This window comes from Emydura macquarii, unplaced genomic scaffold, assembly GCF_026122565.2.
Source record: "Emydura macquarii macquarii isolate MOO-44397 ecotype Brisbane River unplaced genomic scaffold, CSIRO-AGI_Emac_v2 contig_2924, whole genome shotgun sequence".
In the NCBI taxonomy this organism is placed as follows: Eukaryota; Metazoa; Chordata; order Testudines; family Chelidae; genus Emydura; species Emydura macquarii.
In genome coordinates this window covers 292594-316501 of record NW_027133061.1, presented here as the reverse complement: position 1 = coordinate 316501, position 23908 = coordinate 292594, and the positions used below count along the sequence as shown (strand labels likewise).

Sequence of the window (23908 nt, the reverse complement as noted above, 5' to 3'; positions counted from 1 at the left end):
GACTCCTCCGGCGTACCACTGAGCCGCCCGTTTCCTGTCGGATCTTGAGCTGCAGCTGGCTGACCCTCCGGCGCGCCCCCTCAATCTGTTCCTCTAGCGTGGTGGCGGGGTTCCGGCTGTACACCTCGCAGAACCGCTGAGCGGGGAGACGAGCAGAGCAATGAGATCGCAGCAGCCATGCAGGGAGGGGAACAGGCACAGGGTGCAGAGCACGGAGTAGAGACCGGGGGGTTACCAAAAAAAAACAAAAAAGAAGAGGGTGAGCGATGGATGGTTCAGATCAATAGCTCGGTGCAGCTTCAATCTGATCATGCCTCCTGCTGCAGGGCATCGGCTGATTGCCCTGGGGGTGAGGAAGGAAATACACCTCCATTGCCCCAGACACGGTACAACTGGCCACGGGCTTTAACATGGGGTGGGGAGGGCTCATCGTCCTCTGAAACTCGAGTCACACTACTGAGCGAGGCGGGAAGGAGGCCATGCGATTAGGTGGAACAGCAGTCCTCGCTGCTCGGGGCGAGGTATCGGAGGAGATGGCCCACTGGTCTGACCCAGTGTGCAGGGGTGAAAGATTGGACTAGAAGGAGCAATAGTCCGCTCCAGTACAAGCAAAAAGGCCTAGCAGCGTACACAGGGCAAAGCTCAGCTCCAGTGCGGCTCACCATAGGAAGGAGACGGGTGACACGCCTACCCCCTCGTACCTGTAATTCGGCCTCCTCCTGTCTCAGCATATTGCGGAGAATCTGAGTCGCGTGCTTCTGAACCTCTGGGTCCTGCGATTTAGAACAGACGTGGGCAGAGTGAGGCCTCGATGGACAGCGCTTTGCCTTCATCTCCCCATCTTTCCTCCCGCCCCCCCACCCCCCCGAGAGGAGCAGCGTTGGAGAGACGCAGCAGAGCGGGACAGCCCCTGCTTTCACACACCCCCTCCCCCCAGCAGATCAAGGGCAAACCACCCATGGGAGTGCCGCGCCAGCCAGTTACCTGCAACGGTTTGGGTCCTGTGATGCGCTGCGGTGGAGGCAACGGCGGGGGGGGAGGCGGTGGGGGGCACATGGGCGCAACCCCGGGAGCCCCCGATAAGCTCATGTCTTGCTGCGGACTGGAGAGCACCACCGAGGGCGGAGGAGAGCCCAGGAGGGTCAGCGCGACATAGGCGCCGGCTGATGAAGAAAAGGAGAGCCGGGGCAGGGGAGGGGGGGGGGGAAAGAGACACCACTGTATAACTAGCTGGCTGATGAGGATTTAAAATGGGGAGTCACTGCACCTAGAAGAGAACTAATCACTACCTCCCCCCCCACCCCAAATCTGCAACGCGGGAGTCTGAACCAGGGGGGAGCTACAAGAGAAGCAGATCTAAGGGTATGTCTATACTGACACCGGTACAGCTGCACAGCTGCAGCTCGTCAGTGTAGACAGGACAGCAACGAGAGGGGTTCTCCCGCCGGCGTAGCTAATCCACCTCTCCGAGAGCTGGTAGCTAGGTCGACGGAAGAGTTCTTCCACTGCCCTCGCGCTGCCTACGGACATGGGGTTAGGTCGGCGTAGCTACGCCTCTCCGGGGCGTGGGTTTTTCACACACCTCTTGAAATGTAGATATGCCGATGTAAATTTTCAGCATAGACCTTAGATTAAAATGGTGGATGACTCTCCCTCCTACCCTCAGCTTTAGGGTTTCATTTAATTCAGACACCAGCCCACTGCCCCACCTACAGAGCGGGGACACAGTACATGGCCAGCCGCGGAGGCCTCTTTAAAACATCCCCAAGAGAGGCTGCCTACGCCACAGCACAGAATAATCTCTAGTTTTTACCTCCCGCTTTTCATCCACACACCGCAAAGCACTTTACAAAAGGAGGCCAGTATCATTATCCCCATTTTACACATAGGGAAACAGAGGCCCAGAGCGGGGAAGAGACTTGCCCAAGGCCATCCAGCAGGCCAGCGGCAGAGCCGTGAATAGACCCCAGGTCTCCTGAGTCTCAGTCCTGTGCTCTGTCCGCCAGGCCACACGTGAGATATTCAGGAACTAGAGGATGGTCTCTACGTCAGAGTGCATGTTATAGGCGTGTCCCCACAACCCACTGAAGGCGTACCCCCCCCACCCCACTGGCACGGTGGTGTGAAGATTCAGGGTCCTGATCAGAGACCTCACCAAGCTTGGATGTCCAGAGAGTACCAGTGTCTAAAACACCTTCTTCCACCTCCTCCAGCTTGCCGGGAATCTCCTCCCAGACAAGGAGCTGGCCCCAGTGACCCAGGCATTTGTCACTCCCCGGGTTTTGCCAGGCATTTGTCACTCCCCGGCATTTGCCAGCCTTCTCCGGGGTGTAGGCCACTGCGAACACATCAGGCCCACAACCCGATCCCTCCTCTGACTCTCAATCTGCTCCCAAGGCCAGTTCAAGGCCTCCCTCCTAATTGCCAAGCCCCAGCTATGTTAGAAGCCTGAAATTCAATCTCTGCTCCATGGCGAGAGCGGCGTTCGTCTGGGACAATGCAGATCACGACGCGCGTGAGAACTAGGGCCAAAGCATTCTCGGTGGAGAAGATTTTGCCGTGAAATGGACATGCAGCAGAGATGGGGCCAATCCAGAGTCTGATCCATCTTTAGGAGATGCTGAAAAACCTTCCTCTTCCAAAAGGCCTGTCTGCCATAGTGAGGATGAAATCACCACGCACACCCCCACACCCAAAAACCTGAAACAAACCAACCCACAACACCAAAACCCCACACAAGGCAGAGTGTGTCTCTCTCTCCAAAGGAGAAGAGCCAGACACCTCATGAAGCCCACTGGAGACTTCCCTATTGCTGTTTGCCCAGACACTACGGTGATGGGCAGCACCATATAACCCTGACACAGACAGATGGAGAAATAGAGCATGTCGTAATGCAGGGTGGAAAGTGGAATGAGCTGCTAACACCAAATCAGCGAGGGAAGGGTTACGCTGTTCCTGGAAGTCCCTTTATGAAAGGGGCGGAAAGAGACGTTCTCAAGAACAGCTCCTCCTGTAACAACCATAACGGGACGCCACTGAGATCTGACTGAGTCTGTCAGAAGGGCGCTGGCTGGCCAACAACGGATTTGCCGCTCCAGCTTGCAAATGACCCCCCTTCCCAACGTTTGCCAAGCAGCGCGTTTTACATCAAGCATTTTTTAAACATGGGAGCTTTGGCGTTTTCCACCCAGAAGACCAGAAGCCTCCATTTATGCACAGAGCAGGCACAGCTGTGATGGAGCAAGTTCCCCCTCCTGAGCCGGAGGAGCCCCTGCCTCTTGGGTGGAGAAGAGAGCTAAGTGTGCCTGGCTCAATTTGGTCCCTGCTCTCAGTCTCAAGGTCCCCCAATTCTTTCCACAACACGCCACCTAAAAACTCTCTGCCACTAGTGACCGTGGCTGGCCTCAAACCAGCGACCTAGGAGCGAAAGGCCCCATTTACCCCTCCCTTCTGCCTACTCACATTTGATGAGTTTCACCACTTCGAGATGGGAGCTGTTTGTCACCATCGTGCCGTTCACCTGCAAGAGGAGACCCGCAGTCTTAGACCCGCAGCCCCGGCGCCGGCCCAGAGAGCAAAGGGCTAGGAAGCACCCTGAGGACGCCTCGGCTCTGGGTTTGCTGCACTGTCGGGGTTTGATGCTCACCTTGACGATCCGGTCGCCCTCCTGCACCCCGGCTTTCATGGCTGCTCCTCCTGCAATGCAACAGGCAGAGGGAGGGAGTTACAGTAAATAACAGCGCAGCCCCAGTTCAAACAGCCGCTGGTGCCGCAAGGCACCCGGGGGCTCGATACATTCACTGGAGGAGCATAAGGAGACATTAGGGTCCAAAATCCAGGTTTTCTAAAACTAAAGAGAGCTTATTTTTTACTGGGTGGTTGGAAAAAAAAAAGGCGGATGCCATTGTCTCGATACGACACCTATGATCTGTATTGCTAGACAGAGAAGGACACACGCACACCCCCGCACTCCCTCTCCGAGACAGGAAATGTGGTTTTCGATTGGTGTGTGCAGCGTCTAGCGTAACGGGGCCCTGCTTCCAACGGGCGTGTCTACAATAAAAAGAAGCCACTGCACTGAAAACCAGTCCCCTGCCTTTGAGCAGAGAGACAGCGCTGGGTGAAAGGAAATTCCAACAGAGAGAGAATCCAGTTCCAAACTATGGATTAGAGTTGCTGGGTGCTATTAAACAGCTGACGCTTTCCACGCCAAAGATGGCTACAGTATAAACAATGACTGCAAATAATCAACTATTTCTCATTCACGAAGACAGCGGATTCTGCCCGCCCCCGGCACTTGCACAGTTCCTTGCGATCAGTGGAGCAGTTTTCAGCAACGAGGTGCAGGCCCTTCCATTATCTCATTCTTTATTTCTTAATGTGTCAATCAGCTCTACAGTCACGCTAGCATCACCATGTTGGCAGTATTTTTATAACGGCTTCTTCGTATTGATAACGGGCTACGGTCCCGATCCTGCAATCAGAACCCCCTCAACCAGACCTACGCGGAGCTCTGTTTCATTCTGTCACATTTAGGTTCTTATATCGCCCCCATCACTAATATCCGAGAGCCTTCCAAGGGCGCATTAAGCAACATAACTACCATTTGCCACGCATTTGTTCTCCTTTAGGGCTTCTGTCTGTGTGGATCCAATCGCAGGAGTGGGGCCTAAGCATCGGTAAAAGTAGCATAACTATTTATGCTCTTCCCCAGCCAACATCCCTTCTTTAACGCAACTGTTAAAAGTTTAAATACGCTGAAAAATTCTCTTTCGCTAAAGCCAAGCCGAAGAAGAAACATTTCCGTGAGGTTCAATTCCAAACCGAGAGACACGCGAAAAAAAAAGGCAAAGGAAAATACATGAAAGATTCTGTCAGCTTTAATGCTCTCTCATTACAGGCAAAGCAAGTCAGAACGAAGGGGCATGTCTCCCCGCGGCACTGTGCCCGGGGTGGTCTTTCCCCCCAGTGCAAAGTGGGCGTGACTGTGTCAGGGCAGGGTGCTGGAAAATCCAGCTCACTTTGCACAAGGGGAAGTGACGGCACAAGGAGTGAGGCAGCCGAGAATCCGGCCCATTGGTTTTTCTTTATTAAAATATTTCAGACTGGATCGTGCCGTTGGATTCATGCAAATGGACTCTGTGCCCACCCAAAGTCCTGTGGAAGTCCCTGGGGTCAATACCGGGGTCTCTCCATGCAGGTCCCATTGCAGGATAAGGAATTTGATTTTTATCCGACTGTGTCCTTTTAAATTTGTCGGATGTTTTCCCCCTTATCTATCTGAATGTTTCCTGGCCTGAGCGTTCTTCTTCTTTGGGGTGGCAGGGGGAAGGTGTCACTTTGTAATAAGAGCAGCTTGTTGTCTGCTTAAATCGCTGCTCAACGCCCTCCCTCTCCACAAAGCCATTAGACAGCAAAAAGCTTGAGCGCCTCCGTAACACGGAGCCAAGAATGAAAGCTGCTGAATCTGTGTCGGCTGAGAGCGACGAGAGGAATTCCCCACCCATAGTCAGCCACCAGCTGCGATTATGTAACAACCGGGTAAAGCGCCTCGGTTAACCTGTCACTGCCTGGAAAGCAGAGATGGTGCAAAACGGGAACGTGGCAGGTACCCTTGGGAGCCGATTATGGGTTAACCTCAGGATGGGCAAGCTGATCAGAATCAAAAAACTCCCATCCAGGTACATACACCCCTCAAATCCCCCTCCCACCATCCCAACCACCCGCCCACATAGCTTAGCTCCCCTTCAGACTGCAGAACTGCCCTACTCTCTTGATCAAATAGGCTTTGCCAAGAAGGATCCCCCTTTTCCCTTCTCCCAACCCATCCCTGGAGCCAAGTCAACTAAGGGTGCCCCATTCAGACACGAACATCCACTGGCCCCCAAGAAGCAGGGCCAGGGTAGCCGCTCACCTGGCCGGACAGACTGCACCAGGACGATCCGATCCCCACTCACGGTGAAGCCAAAGCCATGCTGATCCTTCTGGATGATGACGCAGCGCTGGACCAAACCTTAGAGGGGCAGGAAAGAAAAAGCATGAGAGGCTGGCATTTAAATCCATGCGCTCCGCTAGTTGTGGCTCCAGTTTCCCGGTGGCCCATGGCTATGCTTCGTTCCCCAAGACCGGGGGAAAACTAAGGCCCAGAAAACAGAAGGAAACCAAAAAAATAAACCCCACCCCTGAAATTAATCATTTGTTAACAGAATCCCATGACTTTTTATATCAAGCTCATGATTTTGGGGGGCTCGAGAGATGATTTTTGAAAGCGAAGCTGGAGGTCAAAAGCAGAGACGTTCTTGCCGTGCAGAGAGCCCAGGAGAAGGAAGGAGGACGGGCACTAACGCAAAGCTCTATGCCCCAGGACTCCTGGGTTCAAGATTTCAGTGGCTCCATTCCCTTTCAAGGTTGCAGTTTCCCCGGAGACGTTTGTTAAAAGTCCCATGCTCCCATTCCAGCTGTCTTTCAGCCTCTAGATACCATGCTGGCTGCTGCTATATAAGACAGACTAGACAGAACCTAATGGATCTTTTCCATCTCTGGCTTCTGTGGCTCCTTTCCACCGCTCTGAAAGCCAGAGATGCAATTACGCTCCTGTTGCTGGTAGAACTGCAGACATTGGCCGTGACCATAGAGTGACCCAGCTTCTGTTGTTCATCTCAGCGCATTTAATTCTGACATCATATCCTTGAGCACTGGAGGTCTGGTTTAGAAAAACAAACAGGGCCTAATTCTCCTCTCCACTGTATCTTCACCTGTGCAAAGCGGGGGTACAAAAGAGTCCAGATTCTTCACTCACATCATACCAGGGTCCGTGTTAGACACTCACTTTGCACAGGGATAAGAGACAACATGAGGTTGGGGCAGGGAAAAATCAGACCCGATTGTACACAAATGACACAAAGTTGTGGGGTGAGGAGGTAAGAAACCGGACCCAATTTTGCACAAGTGACAAAAGACGCCACCAAGTAAAGGGCGTGTGTGATTGGGCAAAAATAAAATCAGCTCCTAGAACCTGGACGCACAGTGCTCTTTGGGCAGCAGAACGAGCTAACTTACACTTGCCGTCTCCAAGTGGCAAATGCACCTTTACTCTTTACTCTTTTCATTACTCTTCCCAGCAAACATCATTTTATCCCCCATTTCTCCCCCATCATGGTAAAGGGCAGCTGAGCAGTTCAAACCCACAAAGACTAGAGCAGCGGATGGTTCATGAGGACGCCCCTCCCCTGCCATGTCATTCCCACCCTGACTTTTCTCAACTCCAGAGCTGCTCTTCGGAAGTCTTTACTCAAGACTGAATGTCTCTTTCTCACTCTGGCTCGATCCGACGTGATGGGGCCAGCACAGGAATCACCAGGAGAAACTGTCCGGCCTGTAAGATGCAGGAGGTCCAACTGGATGATCTTAAAGGTGCCTCAGATCACTTGCACCATGACCTTCTGGCCAGCCTCACCTGTGTGCCCGATGGGCCTGTGGAGTGGGTGCTTGCTGGCGACGCGGGTTCAATTCCCTGCTCTGCCGCAGTGATCTTGGGCAAGTGACTTCACCTCTCTGGGCCTCAGAGTTCCTCATCCGCCCGGCGGGAAGAAAAGCCCTGCCCCACCACTGATCCAGGGCAATCAATACCTTCGCAACTGGGAGGTGCTGAGACATCGCCCTGACAGCCAGATAGCACAGCCCTGAGCCTGCCCTCACAGCAGCACAGAGCGGGGAGGAGAGAGGTAAAGGGTTACCTGTTGTTTCAGTGCAGTCCGACAGCTGGCGGTGGTGGCCGGGAGACCTGCGTCCTGGAGCCGAATCACCCAGCGAAGACAGGCTGCTTAACCTGAAGGGAATGAGACGGAAACAGTCATGGGACAACACTCCTCCTTCCACTGGCAGCACGCCCCGGCGGTAGCCAGACCAGCTATCACGGGGAGCCGTCGTCGTTGGTTCCCCCCAGTTGGCTGGGCCAGAACTGGATCCGAAGAACCCTTCTCCCAAAAGCGGCCTCCAGGGAAAGCACTAGACCGTGTAACCCACGCTCAAGCGTCGAGGTCTCAGGAGTGTCCATTCATCCAAGAGGGGCAGGCAGGGGAGGAGACGGTTTGGTTTGCACAGAACACGGGGAACAACGGAGATGCACTCATGCAAACACACCCGCACACGCACCGCACAGGAGGTCAGCACCGGAGCTTACCAGGCTGCGATGGGGCTGATGGAAGAGAACACGGAGCAGCGAGGAATGAACAAGAGAGACAATGGACCGTTACTTTTTGTTTTGGCTCCTGCTACTCGGGGCAGTTCTGTGAAGGAGGAGGGGGCTGGACTGCTGTGCACGGAAGGGGTACAACAAGGACACTGGCCTTGCAAGCGTCCCCGAACTCCCCCACCCCTCCCCTGGAGGGACCGGCCGCCTCTGGGGCGAGAAGGGCGCTCCAACTCCACGGACCATTCAGTCCTGGACGGCTCTCCGCCAAAGGCCTGTTGCTGGGGCGGTTCTGCAGGCTGCGGACCCCTATCCAGCAGGAACTGGGCTGAGTCCCAACGAACTCTTCATACGAGCCACCCAACAGCCAGCACGGGAGGAGGGGGTGAGCGGCGACCAGGCCTCACGGCAGAGGATGTGTCTTCACAGCAGAGTTGACTTGAGCTGCTGACGCCGCTCTAGCCGCCCTGGCTTGAGGGAGAGCGGCCACGCTGCGAAACACCCACGCTGCAGAGCCCGCGTGCGTCTGCAGCCGGGGAGCGGCGCTAACTCGAGCTGGAGCCCGGCCCCGCAAACAGGCCGGCCAATCTGAGCTAACAGCACCGCTGTACTCGAGTTCGGGGTGTGTGTGTGGGGCCAGGATACGCGTTTAGGGCAGAACTTCAATTACCTGCAGCGAAGACAGGGCCTTAGTCCTTTCTGCTCCCAGCCCGAGGCCAGATTGGAGCCTCTATGGCCCATTCCTGCCACCCCACACTTCCCAAGCCAGCCAGTTCCCCCCCATCTGGGGCCATACTGGAACCAGGACCCTAGAGGTGAAAGACTCTGTTCTCCATTCCTTGCCCCCCACGAGCGGCCAGTTGGTGGTTTGTTGGCTTTGGGGGGGCTGAAGACAGGACGGGACAGGACACTATACGATGGTGGAAGAAAGGACCACGCAGGCATGTACATGAGAAATGACTGACACAAAATCCACCTTCGCTCTGAACACAGGGGCCTGGACAAGGCGAGTGCATCGTATGCGATTCTGTCAGCCCGCCCCCAGCGCCATCTTACCTGGGCAGGTGAGGGTGCTTCCTACTGGCTGGTCTGCTGCCAATGAGGGAAGACAGAAATTGACACCAAAGACAAGGGCGGTGGTAAAGACGGCGCAAGGTCCAGACCACAGCATTGGGAGTGCAGGGGCGGGCAGGGGAAAAGAGGAGACAAACAGATAAAAGAGACAGACGTGTAACGGACGAGACAGCTGTAAACACACTCAAGGCTCAGAAGAGGGCAGGAGAGACAGCGAGAGGCAAGCTGCCGACCGGGCCAGGAGGCACTGCAGACACCCTCAGTGACCCCGCAGGGCTCCTCTGAGGAGCGGAAGGGGAGCCCCTCTCCCACCCGCAGACCCTTCGGCTCTTGAGGTCTGCATTCAGGCTGACCGTGGCAATGGGACGCCAACAGGCGTCCGCTAGGGACCAAGCCCCGCCAGAATCGTTTCCCGCAGGACACGGATGAGCCAGATGAAAACAACGGCCTTCAGCGGAGCCCCGCACAGGCCCCGATCCTGAAAAGACTCATGCACACGCTTAAATTTTGTGCACTAGAGTCACTTGCATAAAGCGAAGTAAGTGCTTATGTTTTTGCAGGATCAGAGCCAAATTCCCTCCGACTCCGTCCCCACAGCTGATCCTTCCTTCCCACACCGCTTCCCTTCTCCCTCCCCTGGCTCAAGGCATCTACTCTGCTCCAGGGCAGGACAATTTATAAAGGAGCAAGACTGCAATGGCGGACACAGGCAAAGGTCGTGAGCAGCCTCCACTACGACCCGCGCTTCTAGGAAGCTTTCACCTTTCGGGCTGGAGTTTTCCAGCCTCGGGGTCTGGCTCAGAGTGAATATGACCAGCAAGTCTGGATTAAAATCCTTCAACTCTTTGGTGCACGGAGGAGGAGGAGGAGGAGGAAATGCAAGCTGTACACACTGGGACAAAATACTTCCGCTTTTGGGTACGAAATGTGACTGGGTTTTATGAGAAAACCTGCGCGTGACCCGGTCACTGGATGCTGCGGTGTGAGTACGCAGCTCACAACGAGCGTACAGGAAAGGACACCATGGGTTGTGCATGCACGCACTCGTGGGGGGAGGGGAAGGTGACAGGTTCCACCAATGCCCACCAGCACAGTGCGGGTAGGGGGCGAGCTACAGGTTCAGTCTCAACTTGGGCAGTTTCCCCCAGTGCTTCTCCACACAGCCGTGGGCCTTCATCCTGCAGCTAGGCCCCTGCACCTCTGGCAGCGAGCAGCACTGGCCCCCCGGCACAAGCACGAGCGGAGAGGCAAGCTGCCGCACTGAGCAGATCCCTCCTCGCCGAGGGACGCCGGGCCACCTGCGCGTCTGCTCCTTTGGGGCCTGATCCAAAGCCCATGGAAGGGATTCTACCAACTTCAGTCTGCTCTGGACCAGGCCTTTATTCAAGAAAGGCAGGGGATGGGATAGCTGCGTCGGAGAGACACAGGCCTGATGTGTCTATCGGGTCAGCTCTTGAAGGGCGCCAGCGGGTGGCAGGGTGCTAGGCGCTGTACGGACATAACAAGCGTCAGCTCCTGCCCCAAAGAGCTTACATGTAACCTAAAATCCTGCACACGCAAGGGCCTAACTAACCCTGCCAATCCAGCTGTCTGCCTGCCTCTCAGCAGGGCTGACAGAAAGGCTACAGCGCTCCCCTCAGAACAGACGCTGGGTTTCCCCTGCACCCTGCTAACCATTTTAGATGCTTTTGAGACTCTCCCTCAAGCTCCTAAATCCTTTGGGGCACTTTTAGAAATCCACACCATCTTTGTGCATTGCACGACACATTGTGCATTGCACGACTCGCGTCCACCCTCCCCCCCCCGCCAGGATCAAGACTCAGGGTTGCAGTGCCTGTTTTCCTGCATGCCTACCTTCATTTAAAAAAACCACCACCACCACCACTCACGAGTCGGATGGCAACCATCGCACCGAGGCAGACAGCAAATCGCTACATTGCCTGGGAAAGGAAGCGCTTAAAAACGAAAGCCAGAAAGGGGGAGAGGGATGGGGAAGAACTAATAAAACTTGGTAGGTCTGGACGCAGCAGAGGTCTCAGCTCCTCCCTAGGAAAAGCACATCCTAGCTCAACCCTACAGGGCCTGATGCTCAGCCACTCAATTCCTGGATTGGGGCAGTGGCAGGGAGGTCAGGGTGGGGTGTGAAGATGCCTTTAAGCCACCTTTGTTCTCCCTGGATTCTGGAGCCGAGCAGGGCCTGGCTAGTGCCATAAAAAGCAGCCTCAGGGCTGCTCAGGCTTACCCGTAGCGTAGGCGCGCTCTGGCCACGTCCCCGATCTGCCCCCATGCCAGGGACTGGGCACAGGTCCAGAGCAGAGCTCTTACACCCGCTCCACACTAGCTGGCCAGGGGCCCTGCACGTGGGGGATACTCAGGGGGCCAGCTGGGCCCACTTCAAGGCCCCTGCACATTGTTTGGGCAGCCTAAAGGGACCATAGCGTAACAAAGTCAGGCGCATCAGATGTCCGTTAATACATACACACAGGGATTGGCCCCTGGCTGTTTACTCTGCAAGTCCAAAGCACGGATCGGCATTAGCTGTTTGGGACGCGTGCACGCACGCATGTGAACACAAGAAGCTATTGCCAAGTTCTGCGCCGGACGGGGGGGCGGGGGGGAGAAATCCCCAGGATCAATCCCCCGGCAGCCTGCTCGCACCGCACCTCAAGTCGACACAGCCGTTAAACTCCATTTCCAATTTGGCAAGGTCTTGCATGGGCTTTTTTTGTTTTTTTTTTTTTGGCCCAGACAAAACACAAAGACCCAACCTTTAAACTTTTGCTCACGATCGGCAGCAGATGGAATCCGGCTGTCGTCCACAGATCACGCTAACTGCATGCAGAAGTCACCAAGTATGTAGGGGAAAAACTATTTCTGCTTCGGCAGCAGTTGTAGGGCAGTAAAATGTTCCGCTGGGGGGGGGGAAAAGAAAGGGAGGAGAACTGCAGGGAGTTCACACTGGGAAGAGGAGAGGAACGTGACCGATTGCTGTGGAGTAGGTGGGAAGAAGCGTCCGCTGCTTACAGATGCAGGGACGCGACCAATCTACAAGATTTCCACCGTGCCTGTCACCACAGTGTGTAACGTGAGTCCCCATCCCAGGGGGAGCTGGGGTAAATCTAAACTGTATGTGTTTGTACCTCCCAAACGTCCAGTTCCGCCTGGCATCGCGTCAGGGTCATGGTGGTGATAAGAAAGCAATGCCACCCGGCGACATTCCCGCCCAGGAGTGGATGGCACACTCCCAGGAACGTCAAGGTGAGGGGCCCGCTGATCAAAGCACAAGTACAAAGAAACACAAGGGGGCTTAGACTGAAGGGAGATATCTGGGCTGGTCAGAGGCGCTCGTCTGGCAGCGCTCAAGCAATGTCTTCTGGGATCTATCACACACAGACAGCACAAGCAGCAGTTCACACACAGGCCTGGTCTACACTAGAGGAGCTACTAAACAAAAGGCCCCAGCCTCTAGCCTAGGAGACCTGGGTTCTCGTCTTAGCTCTGCCACTGTCCTGCTGTGTGACCTTGGGCAAGTCACTACCCCTTTCTGTGCCTCAGTTTCCCCTCCCACCCTCTCTCGGTCTCATCTGTTGAGATTGTAAATCCTTTGGTGCAGGGGCTATGTACATACAATGCACACTGGGGACCCAGTCTCAGCTGGGTTCTCTAGGCCAGTGGTTCTCGACCAGGGGTACGTGTACCCCCTGGGAGTACGCAGAGTTCTTCCAGGGGTTACGTCAACTCATCTGGATATTTGCCTAGTTTTACAACAGGCAACATGAAAAGCACTAGTGAAATCAGTATCAATTAAAATTTCATACGGACAATGACTTGTTTATACTGTTCTATATACTATGCACTGAATGTAAGCACAATATTTATATTCCAATCCATTTATTTTATAATTCACTGGTAAAAATGAGAAAGCCAGCCATTTCCCAGTAATAGTCTGCTGTAACTCCTTTGTATTTGTATGTCTGATTTTGTAAGCAAGTCTTTCTCGAGGGAGGTGAAACATGGGGGCAGGCAAGACAAATCAAACTTCTGAAAGGGGCCCAGTCGCCTGGAAAGGCGGAGAGTCTAGGCTCTCCTGTAATAAAGTGGTTTGATCTAGCTAACCGGTGCAAACCCCGGTGTAGATGAACTTGAATCAGTTTAACCCGGGCTTTAAAAAAAATCAGTTCGGCTTGCATCCGTTAAACCAGCACAACTCATTTAGTGTAGACAAAGGCACATGGCCCTTCTCAGGGGAAGGCAGCCCGGCCTCCACGGCCCACTCCATGTTACATCTCCCTGACAACCAGGGAGCCCAGTTGCTGCCAACTGTGATGCAGACACTGGAGTGAGATTCACCCAGTGAAAGCCCCAAACAACCATCTGATGAGACTGTCCAGGAGAAAGGATACCAGACTAGAACCAGGGCTCCTAGGAGCTACTATGGCATAAGGACAACAGCGGGGTGCCCCGAGGCTCTATTTTAGGACCATCTAACTTGGGAGGTCAAACTTTACTGCACAATGCACCAAGTGCTGTATCAAGGGCTTGTTTGGTATAACAAAAATAAATGTCATAGGCTGTTCTGTGCGTTTAATTAAATTCAGGGTTCCATCCGAATGCAGGCTTGACACAAACCATGAGCAAAAGGTTAATCATCTAGTAAATAAGCAATATATCATTCCCCATTTTCTAAGATACGAAAAACATACAATTAAATTAATAAGAAACAAACTAATAAGCCCTATAATTGCTTAAATAAATGCGTAGTTATAGTTACAGTGTGCCCTCTTTGGTAGCAAAAAGATGTACCAAATCTAGTTTATTCGTAAATCTATTTAGTTGTAAATCAACATGTTTTAAAGGTTATATCAACCAATTGGAATGCATCTTTCTTTAGAAAATAACTGGAGTACAAAATGGAAAAGTTGATTAGAATAGATTATTTAAATTGAAGCTTTCCACTTGGTGATGTAAATCAATCAAATGACTAGTTCATTCAAAGTTAAGAAAGCAACTGGGAGTTGAAAAGACAGGCAAGCTTGTTTTCCTCTTCCAATCTATGAGTGTGAGAGGATCAGATCTACCAGCTCTAAAATCTTGAAGGACATGGTGACCAGAAACAATCAGTTCAATTCACTAACTGCAGAGAGCTTAGATACACAGATAAACAGCTTAATACATCAATTCGTTTTAAATGCAAAACTTGCTTTGATAAATCTTTTATTTCTCATGTATCCAGCACATTTGAGGTAGTTTTATTTAATACAAAAAAATTTAAAATACTATTTTTGTGCGTTTTAATGGAATTTCCACCCCAATAGAGCTTGACACAAATCATAAGTAAAAAATTAATCTAGTAAAATCAGAAATGCATCATTCATTTTCTCATGTAAAAAAAATGTAAATGTAAGAATCGGAATCAATGTAAGTTAAGCTATGTACTTGCTAAAGTAAGTGTGTCTAGAGAGAGTGTAAATTCCTGGTCAGCAAAAAGCACCACCGGGTTCAGTGTAGAGCTGTAATTAGTTGCCAATCAATGTTTTAATGGCTGCCAACCAAAGAGAATCATATTTTCTTTAAGAAAATAAGTAAAGATAAAACATGACGGAAATCAATTATTTAAATCAAGGTTGCCTGCTTGCTGATTTAAATCATGATTAAAATTGGTTAGTTAAATCAAAGTAAAATCAACCAACTCTGGTGTTATTTTACTGAATGTGCTAGTGAACTAGAAACAAAAAAAGTAGTGGCAAAATATGCAGATGACCCAAAATGATGTAGGTCAGTCAAGACCAGAGGAGAAGATTGCAAAGAATTTCAGAGGCATTGAACCGAACTGAGCAAATGGGCAACAGGATGGCCGATGAAATTCAATGGGAACAAACCACTCAGTCATGTACAGGGTCTGCAGCGAAGTTGGAAACAGAACCAGGAGTCCCAGCTCAGCCTCCTCCTCTAGCTGCTAGTCAGAATTCTGGATAAGACTTTTCACAGTCCCATTTGTTATGAATTGTTCGGCTGATGGGAAACTCCCCGTCCAAGCTTAACCCTGAAAATCCACTTGGGGCTTTCGTGCGCAGCAAAGGCAACCCCAGCGATACCCACACCTGTGCCAGAAGCCTCTGCCTCTTTGCCAAAAGTGATGTCACTTGCATCTGAGAAGAGTAAGACCTGCCTTCTGGAGAGCCAGCTTCCCCCTGGCTCCACAGCCCCCTCCTCTATGCACACAGCACCAGACCGCTCTCTCGTGCAATCTCGGGGGATGTGGTTGAGACAAGGGAGTGAATCGAAACAGGGATGAAGCTAAATGACTGGAGCTGCAACAGGAATCCAGGAAAGCCAAACAGAAACATCCAGCCGCCATGGGACTTCCGGTCCCTTTAGGAGTTCCTTCCCAGGTTGCAGCTCAGTCATTGACGTACACAGCCTCTCTCAGCACCAAGTGTCAGAGACTGCCGTAACCCAAAGGATCCCCGCATGCTTCCTAGCTGTCCCCACTGCTCGCTGTGGGGAACAAGCTCAGCTAAGGAAAGGATAGAAGGAAAGAAAGAGGAAGGGACACTTGTATTTTCCGAGACGAGTTAGCTGTGGTAAGCAGCTCCTGGCCCACCAGGTGGAATAAAGGTGCACAGATGTACGTGGTTTGCACTGCCTATTTAAATACCCAAATTTGATTTTAAGACAGAACAAAGGTGGAGCCGGGCACAGCACAGAGCCTTAGGCAAGCGTCACTTCCAAAGCTCCTTCCTCCGATTCATCTGGAATAGCTCCTACTCCCAATACCAGCTCCGCCAGTGCACCTCCCTCCATCTCCTCACCAGCTCGCCATGTGTCCCCCCTCACCTCCCTTTCAGGCCTGGCCCCCTCCAGAACAAAGAATGCCAACCGTATTGTCTGCCAGTTATACCATGTTGCCTTGGGAGAGCGCTTCACCTCCGCACCTCAGTTTCCCCATCTGTAAAGTGGGGATAACGAGACTGCCTTCCTTTGTAAAGCACACTGAGATCTCTGAGTGCAAAGCTCTATAAAACCACCCATGTAATATTACATGTATAAACCAGCTAGCTAGGCTCTTTCATTGGCCCATGCCATTGCAGTATCCTGAGTATCCCAGAGACTCAGACTCCTAGGATGCGTTTGTGCATATGGATTTAACAGACCCAATGAAACACAGATCCAGATCTAAGCAAAGGCCTCCCGACTTTTACGACACTGAAGTTCCAATTTACCATTTCACTGGTGGGCCCTCTTCCCCCAGTTCCACTCTGTAGACTGTCTGTGCATGGACTGAGAATAAAAGCAAGCAAATAATTCATGGCAAATAATTGATCCATTTCGTTTTCGGCTATCCAAGAGGTGGCAAAATTCTTTGGTTTATTGGTTATTTGAAACTGGTAAATTACTTCCCAAAACAGCTCTGAAACTGCCAGTGTCAAAGGTTGGGCATTTGATCTATCCAAAAATAACTGGTCAATCGACAGGCCAAATAATATCCAAACTGGTCAAATATTTTAAAGCACTATTAGAACAGTAACAATAGGTTTAAAAAAAAAAAAGAAGTGAGATGTTACGGTCTCCATCAGGTTGACCCTCTGATAGCTACTTACGCCGTATTTCAAAACCCAAGGTACTGAAATGAGTTATTTTAACTCAGGAAATGAAAAATTATTAAATGACGTTCTAAAAAAAGAACGAACCATTATTATTATTACCCTTCTTAGCACTGTTCAGTTAGCATGTAAGGGCGAACATTACTCATGACTGAAAAGTTACAAAAGAAAAGCAAAATGAAATGAAACAGAAATAAAATAACACCGAGCAACTATGAAAACAGAGTCCTTTTTAAATGCACTTATGTGAGGCAGGCAGCAGACCAAACTGATAAGCAGCTTATTGGCTGTGCACCTTTTTTCTTTGTGTTGAGGGAGGAGATCCCATTCCCAACTCTTTCCTTTAGTCTACCCAGTTTAGACTGTAAGCTCTTTGGGGAAAGGGTTCTTGTCCTTAACTTGTTTAATGTGCTTTGTAAACCGCCATGGAGGTTGATGGCCCGGTATGCAAATAAAGAGATCTACACATATAATGTTTGCTCTTGAAGATTCAAGCCACTCGGGAGGTTCATCTTTCAACTAGTTCACCTTCTTCCTCAACAGGTGGAAGCAAGGTGATCAAGACATTTCAGTAGGCTTGCTGACAGATGGCACCGTGAGGCAATCAAAACCGTAGGCTGCCGCCTGCATCAAGGCCTTCTTGCTGGAATATTTGACCATAGACAAATAATAGGCGCCAACTGACTGGTCCTCTGATGTTATTCGACCAGTCAACTGACGGGCTTGCCAAGCCTATATAGGTTATTTACCAATGGTTTGTTGGGAGTATTTAAAATCCCCACAATGCTGATTCGTTTCCCAAGTCATGTGGTATTGTTTTTATCGCCCAACGGGACAATTTATGCAACCAACTAACAATGCAATCCGCAAACTTTCATAAATCTAGTATAAGGTTCGAAATCCAGTTTCAGCAAAAATCAGAGCTAAAAGTTCAACTTCTGAGAGCATCCATTCTAGGGAAGCTTGAAGGTTCAAATGTGTGCGGAAAAGGAACACACAGAACCCGATCCAAAGTCAATCGGAGCCTTTCCAGTGATTTCAACGGGCACTAGTAGGACTAGCCTACACCTAAAATGTAGATCAACCTAGCTATAGTGCTCACGCCCTGAACACCGTATTTAAGGTGACCTAACCCCTGGGATAGACGCTGCTAGGTCAATGGAAGGATTCTTCCATCGACCTAGTTATCACCTCTTGGAGAGGTGGATTACCTTCATTAATGGAAAAGCTCCCTCCATTAACGTACGAAGCGTCTATGCTCTGGCGGTACAGCAGCACTGCAGAGGCAGTAGAACGGACACACCCTGGGATACGTATTCAGACAGCAAAATCAGCTTTTTCTGCTTCAGGGAATCAGCCAACCACTGCAGCCTTGTCTACACACAAAAAACGTTGTACGGCTTTAACTACATCAGTATAGCAAAAGCAGTACAACCGTCTGGGTGTGAATGCTGGTATATAGGTATAAAGATGGTTTTACCAACATAGCTTGTTCCTAGGCGGGAAGGAGAATAAATGATGCCGGTACGAGGCAGCATTATACCAATATAACTGTATTCATACTAGGATTTGCACTAGTGTAATTATATCTGTTTTAAAAACAAAGAAGGCACACCACTAACCAGCACAGTTACGCTGGTACAAAACTGTGCCTAGCCCACGCCTCGTTGGATGGAGGTCTGAAAGACGTTTTGGGCAGGTTATTCCATGACTGTCCACTAAAGCTGTCTCTCAAGTCTTCCTCCGAAGCAGCAGGTACTGGCCACCGTCAGAGATGCTATACCGGCCAAATGGACCCCGGGGCTCATCCAGTCTGGCAATTCTTGCATTTCTAAAGGGTCCAACAAACAGGGATGAATCTAAACTCACGAGTATTCAGGTGATCCCTCCCCTTCCCCCCCCCCCACCGCAACGAACTATTACACCTTCAAGCGCCACTTGAGACGGAGGCAGGTTCAGGAATAGGCCATGTAGTAAAACCCTGCTGCCATCAACCTTTGCCATCCCACGGCCTCCTGCCACCTGAGCTAGCCCCACAGCTAACGGGGTTACGGGAGGTCACAGGCACGTACCAGAACGCCGGGCACCGCAGAGCAAGTCGAGCAGCAATTGGCGGAACCAGAAGACAAACGGCAGACCAAAACTAGCCCACCAAGCGCAGCGCTGAGTAACTCTGGCTCCTGCTGGTCTCATTGGAGGTAAGGAGAACAGGGCAAGCCCAGGAGCATTGGAAGCCAGTCCGAAAGCTGGAGCGGGGTTTCCAAGCAGGTCCATGCCAAGTCCAGACTGGCCCGGCAGGAGAACAGCAAGGGACCACAAGCAGGACCGGTCAAAGTGTACTGAAAACATGCCACATCCATGGAAAATCTCTTTCCGCCAGTGCAGGAAGTATCTGTGGTGCAGCACAGACAAACCCTCGGCTCCTGTGCGGGCTCCTACAGACTTGCTAGGGGGCCTTGGGCAAGAGGCTTTCCCTCTGAGCCTCGGTCCCAGCCCTCCCCCCGCCTTCCACCCCTTATATACTAGGACGAGGAGAGCAAGACACCCCCGTTTCCCACAGCGAGCATGAGGCTCAGCTAACGTTGGGCCAGTGCTCCAGGGATGCCCTGTGGACAAATGTCCTCATTAAGCATAAAAGCAATCGGGACAGTTTGGATTTTATCCCAAATTGAAACAAATACATTAAGTCCACAGGGAAGCCAGGCTGGGCATATTATCGGGGGGGGGAGAGGTGGGGGGGAAGGAGCCACAATGCTGGCTAACGAAGCAGCCACAAGCTAAACACAGAAACAGCCAGTTCTCACCTCTCTGTGCCTTTGCACACAGTCAGCCACACAAAAACCCAGAGCTAATCATGAAAGTCCCCCACCCGCCCAGCGCTAGGAACAAACTTGAGTCCAGCACATACATTAGCAAGAACGGCCGAACAATAGGGGTTTTTCAAAGCAGTTCCACCCTTTCCTTACCCCCACCCCATCCCGAGGAATGGAAAGTCATAGTCCATTGAAGCATAAACTCTGCTGCTGAAGCAGATTTCCAAGACGACACGGCTCCCTGAAACCATAATTATAGGCAAGTTGGACGCAGGGAGGGTAATTACATCCCCGTTCCATGGGATCAGCATTCTCCTGCCCCTCTCCATGCCCGCCTCCCCCATCCCCTTTGGCCAAGTCAGAGCACGGTGGGTACTCGTAATTGAAACTTCCATCCACTGTCTAGCACACGCAGCTGGCTAGCAATCCTCACCCCTCTTATAGCCCTGGCAGTTACCACAGTTACACAGCCCACCCTACCTTGGGGTGTGCGGAGTCAGAGGGAAGGAGAGAGGGGCGCTGATGGCAGAGGCGTCTCCAACGCGCCGCCCTTTGAAAAGCAAGGAGGAAGCGGTCAGCCAACGTTAAGGGACTCGACTGTGCCGGACTGCCCAACGCATTCAGAACGACTGGATTCTGTGAGGCACTCTGGACAAGCCTATGCCATTCTGACAACACCCGGGGGGGGGAATCCCGCTGCGTTCTCTCAGGCTTCTCGGCCGCACTGCAAAAGGAGCACACTTGACCGAGAAGAGACGGGGGGAAAGCAGCAGCAATGTCACTTGATCCAAAAACCAACAGGGAGTAATCCTCATTTCCACAGTAGCCCTGTTACACTCCTCCGGCAGTGCAAAGAAGCCCTAGTGTAAACGCCAATCATACACTTCTACTGCAAGTTCTTTGGGGCGGGGACTGTTTTTTTGTTCTGTGTTTGTACAGCACCTAGCACCAGGAGGTCCTGGCCCCCAAACTATCCCTACTGCTTTGTACTTAGCACGGCGCTACCATAATGCAAATAAATAATGTTCTTATAGGACACCTGGGTTCTGTTCCCGGCTCTAGTCTAGGCATTGGGCAACTCGCTTCACCGCTCAGTTCCTCACTACGAGCCTGTGACGTGAGCACCAGCCGGCTCAAACAGTGAAAAAGGCAGGGACCCTGTGGAAAAAGTCGTATGGGATCACGTAACTGAAGCCTGTATCATTAGGAATACACACAAGGCGGCCGAATGAAGGGGCACAGGTAGAAAGCATGCTCCTGACCCTGGGATGACCCTCCTGCCAAAATCCAAGTCCCTATTACAAAACTCAGCGGGACCAGAGCCATTCAGTGAAGTGCGGGGTAAGAATTTAATAGAGGGAATAATATGTTCTTTTGGCCAACCTCCTTCTCAGAAAAACCGGAAAGAGTTTTGCTTAACCTTTTCAAAAAAGGGGTCAACCCGAGACAGATGCCGCCCACCAAGGAAAATTTCACCTTGAAGGGTGAAAGTCTGGCAAAGTTACAAGCAACTGAAATCAGGGACTTATGAAGGGCATCAGGGGACTTTAACGACGGGCAGCACTACCAGAGCTGCCCATAACACTGCTTCAGGGTGCAGAAGAGACGCAATTCATCACTCTAAGGTCTGACCTTCCCCAGAGGCACAATGGCAGACCCAAAACACAGGCACCTGTCAGGAGGAGGCTCAAGGAGGAGGCCTTTAGTGTGGCCAAAACCTTCTCCATGGCCGATCTGCCGCGTTGGTTGCGGCAGGTAAGCAGGCGCTCAGATACCATGGTGAGGGGCACAACAGAAGAGTCTAAACAGAATCAGAAAGACCCCTGGGTTCTATCCCCAGCACGGGGAAAGGCAGAGGTTACAGCTGGGAAATGGCAGCTGGCAGCCCCGACTTCCTTTCTCACCTAGGCCACCAACTCTCTGTGCGGCCGGGAGGTATGCTCACACCTCACCCTCCTCCCCATGGGCATAACGATACTGACCAGCCTTCGGGAAGTGTTTTGAGATCTTGGGATAAAAAGCACCAAGGTAAGTGCCAAGTACTGTATTATTTGTAGGCAGCTGGTGCAAAGAGCACAGGGTCCATTATTTACCTACAACGGCAGCTATAAACTGAGTTAGGAGAGAAACAGGCAGAGTCCCATCAAAATCCAGGTGGGACTGTCGACACATTTCATGTCATCTGCTTGAGTTGGTTTTAAAAAAGCAAGATTTACACAGGCTTTTCTATCCTATTATTCAGTTCCAGGGTCTGAGGCCGACTCGGCAAGGTCCACAGAAGTTGAGGGTCCGGCTTATTGTGACTCATGAACACGGGGGCTTTCTAATAAAAGGGCACAGTCAGATTTTCCGAGCGCTCAGCATCCGACAGACACTGTGCACTTAGTCTGGTGCCTGCATGGGAGCAGAGCTCAGCTTCAGGGCGCAGCCAGGAAATATGCACTGATCTACCGAGGAAACTAGACGCACCCTCCCAGGCGATCCTCCGGTTCAGTACTAGAGTAAGTGGCACGCATAGCGAGAGCAAGAGCCAGGCTTTGCCCCCAAAAGCTTACAATCTACATTAGACAGGACAAAGGGAGCATCATTATCCCCCCGTGCACATTGGGGAATCTGTGGCGCACAGAGGGGAAGTAAAAACTGGCCCAAAGTGGCATACGGAGTCTGGGGGAATAGAACCCACGGTTCCCAGGCCAGCGCCTCAGCCATAAGGCTGTGTCAATCCGAGCAGCCTGACCCATCCTGCCATGCTGTCCCTCCCCTCTTCCTTCCAATCGCTGGTTTTCTGTCACACTCCAACTTCAGGTGATGAGTGCTCGGAGACAGATACCCTGCTGGTAACTCACACCTCGCATGCCTGTATTGTATAGCAGGTCTCCAGAACAGCACGGTCTCAGTATTAGCAACGCTCATTTATAATTTACCCCAGGGCGGCAGAGGAGACTGGGTCTCCCGCTGAGGGATGCCCAAGATGCTTCCGTGTTTCATTTTAAAGTGACCAGAGTTCATTGCCTGCCCCGTTGGACACACCAAATTACTGCTGCTTCCTACAGACACATGGTCTAGATTCCTTAGAGGCTTGTCTCTCATCGGTGTCAGATTCCCGACCCTCAAACACTAACACACCAGCGCTGAAGATCTAGCATCGTCCCCCCACGTCCACACGGCTGGGCTACCCTCTTGTCAGAGCCCATACACCTCAGCAGCCTGGATGAACCACTGCTACTGACAGGCTAACAGGCTGTCCTGATTACAGAGCTATTGCTACTACGCAGAGGCTGAGCAAGGTGAGATTATTCAACAGGCCTGGCCCAGGTGACTCCCGGCAAATCAGAGGACACTGCGGTAACAGGACTGGCTGCTCTCTTTCTAGTGGCCTGGATGCAACGTCTTCGGCTGTGACATCAGGGAACAAGGTGGGAGGGAAGCAGATTTTAAGCCTCTTCTACTCTAGGAGTTGTCTCTCGCTAATCACAGGTGCCGGCCGGGGGTGTGGTTGAACACAGGGCACAGCGAAGGACAAACCGGGCTTAGCAGAAGGCAACGTAAATGCCGGCTCTAAATGAGAAAGTCGCAGGAGTTTAACTAAAAGGTGAGATTTTTCAATCGGTGCAAACCACTTACTTCAGTTGACGAGTCGCTGATTTGGGGATAACTTAAACTGGCTCCGAACTGACAAAGGAAATCAAAATGTGCCCAGATACCTATTTCCATCAGGGCTGCGATTTTTTTTTTTCCCAAACCAGTATAGACATATCAATACAACCCCACTGCGCGCAGTCTGACCAGCACAAAGGGAACTTAAACTGGTATGGCTTATCCCTCTTCCTGTACAGGAATAGTATACCAGTACAAACATCTTTAACCAAGTGTGACTGCATCCACTGTAGGGGATATGGGTATACAGCTTTATACTGGTGTAATTAAAGCAGTGCAAAGTGTAGCGTGTTAAGTTTTGCTGGCAGAGTTGGCCGGCAAATCCTCCTCGTAGAGATGAAGTTTATACACGCATAAAAGTACTTCTGCCGGCGGAGCTCACACAGTTGTTGTCTTGTCCCCTGATAATCATAGCCTCTGATGTTCAAAAACAAACCTGCCGACTCTTACGGGGTCCTTTGTATAGGCTTGACAGACGTATCCCACCCAAAGAGCATCACTTTCCTGCCATTGTTACATTCAAAAGCATGGGCGGACGTTGCATGCAGCCTGCTCCCGACAAAACCTGC

At 51.6% G+C, this 23908-nt stretch overlaps 1 protein-coding gene across 2 annotated transcripts in view; it reads right to left on the bottom strand.

Annotated features, from left to right (window-relative positions):
* Nucleotides 1-23908, bottom strand: part of ARHGEF11 (Rho guanine nucleotide exchange factor 11) — a 71809-nt gene that overhangs the window by 25828 nt on the left and 22073 nt on the right. For both annotated transcript variants that reach the window (XM_067569416.1, XM_067569417.1), the window contains 7 exons: nucleotides 7737-7828; nucleotides 5915-6013; nucleotides 3647-3696; nucleotides 3463-3520; nucleotides 985-1163; nucleotides 702-773; nucleotides 17-136 (listed from right to left, as the gene is read on the bottom strand). In XM_067569416.1, the coding sequence (XP_067425517.1) occupies nucleotides 17-136; nucleotides 702-773; nucleotides 985-1163; nucleotides 3463-3520; nucleotides 3647-3696; nucleotides 5915-6013; nucleotides 7737-7828 (670 nt within the window). The remainder of the gene's footprint in view (nucleotides 1-16; nucleotides 137-701; nucleotides 774-984; nucleotides 1164-3462; nucleotides 3521-3646; nucleotides 3697-5914; nucleotides 6014-7736; nucleotides 7829-23908) is intronic.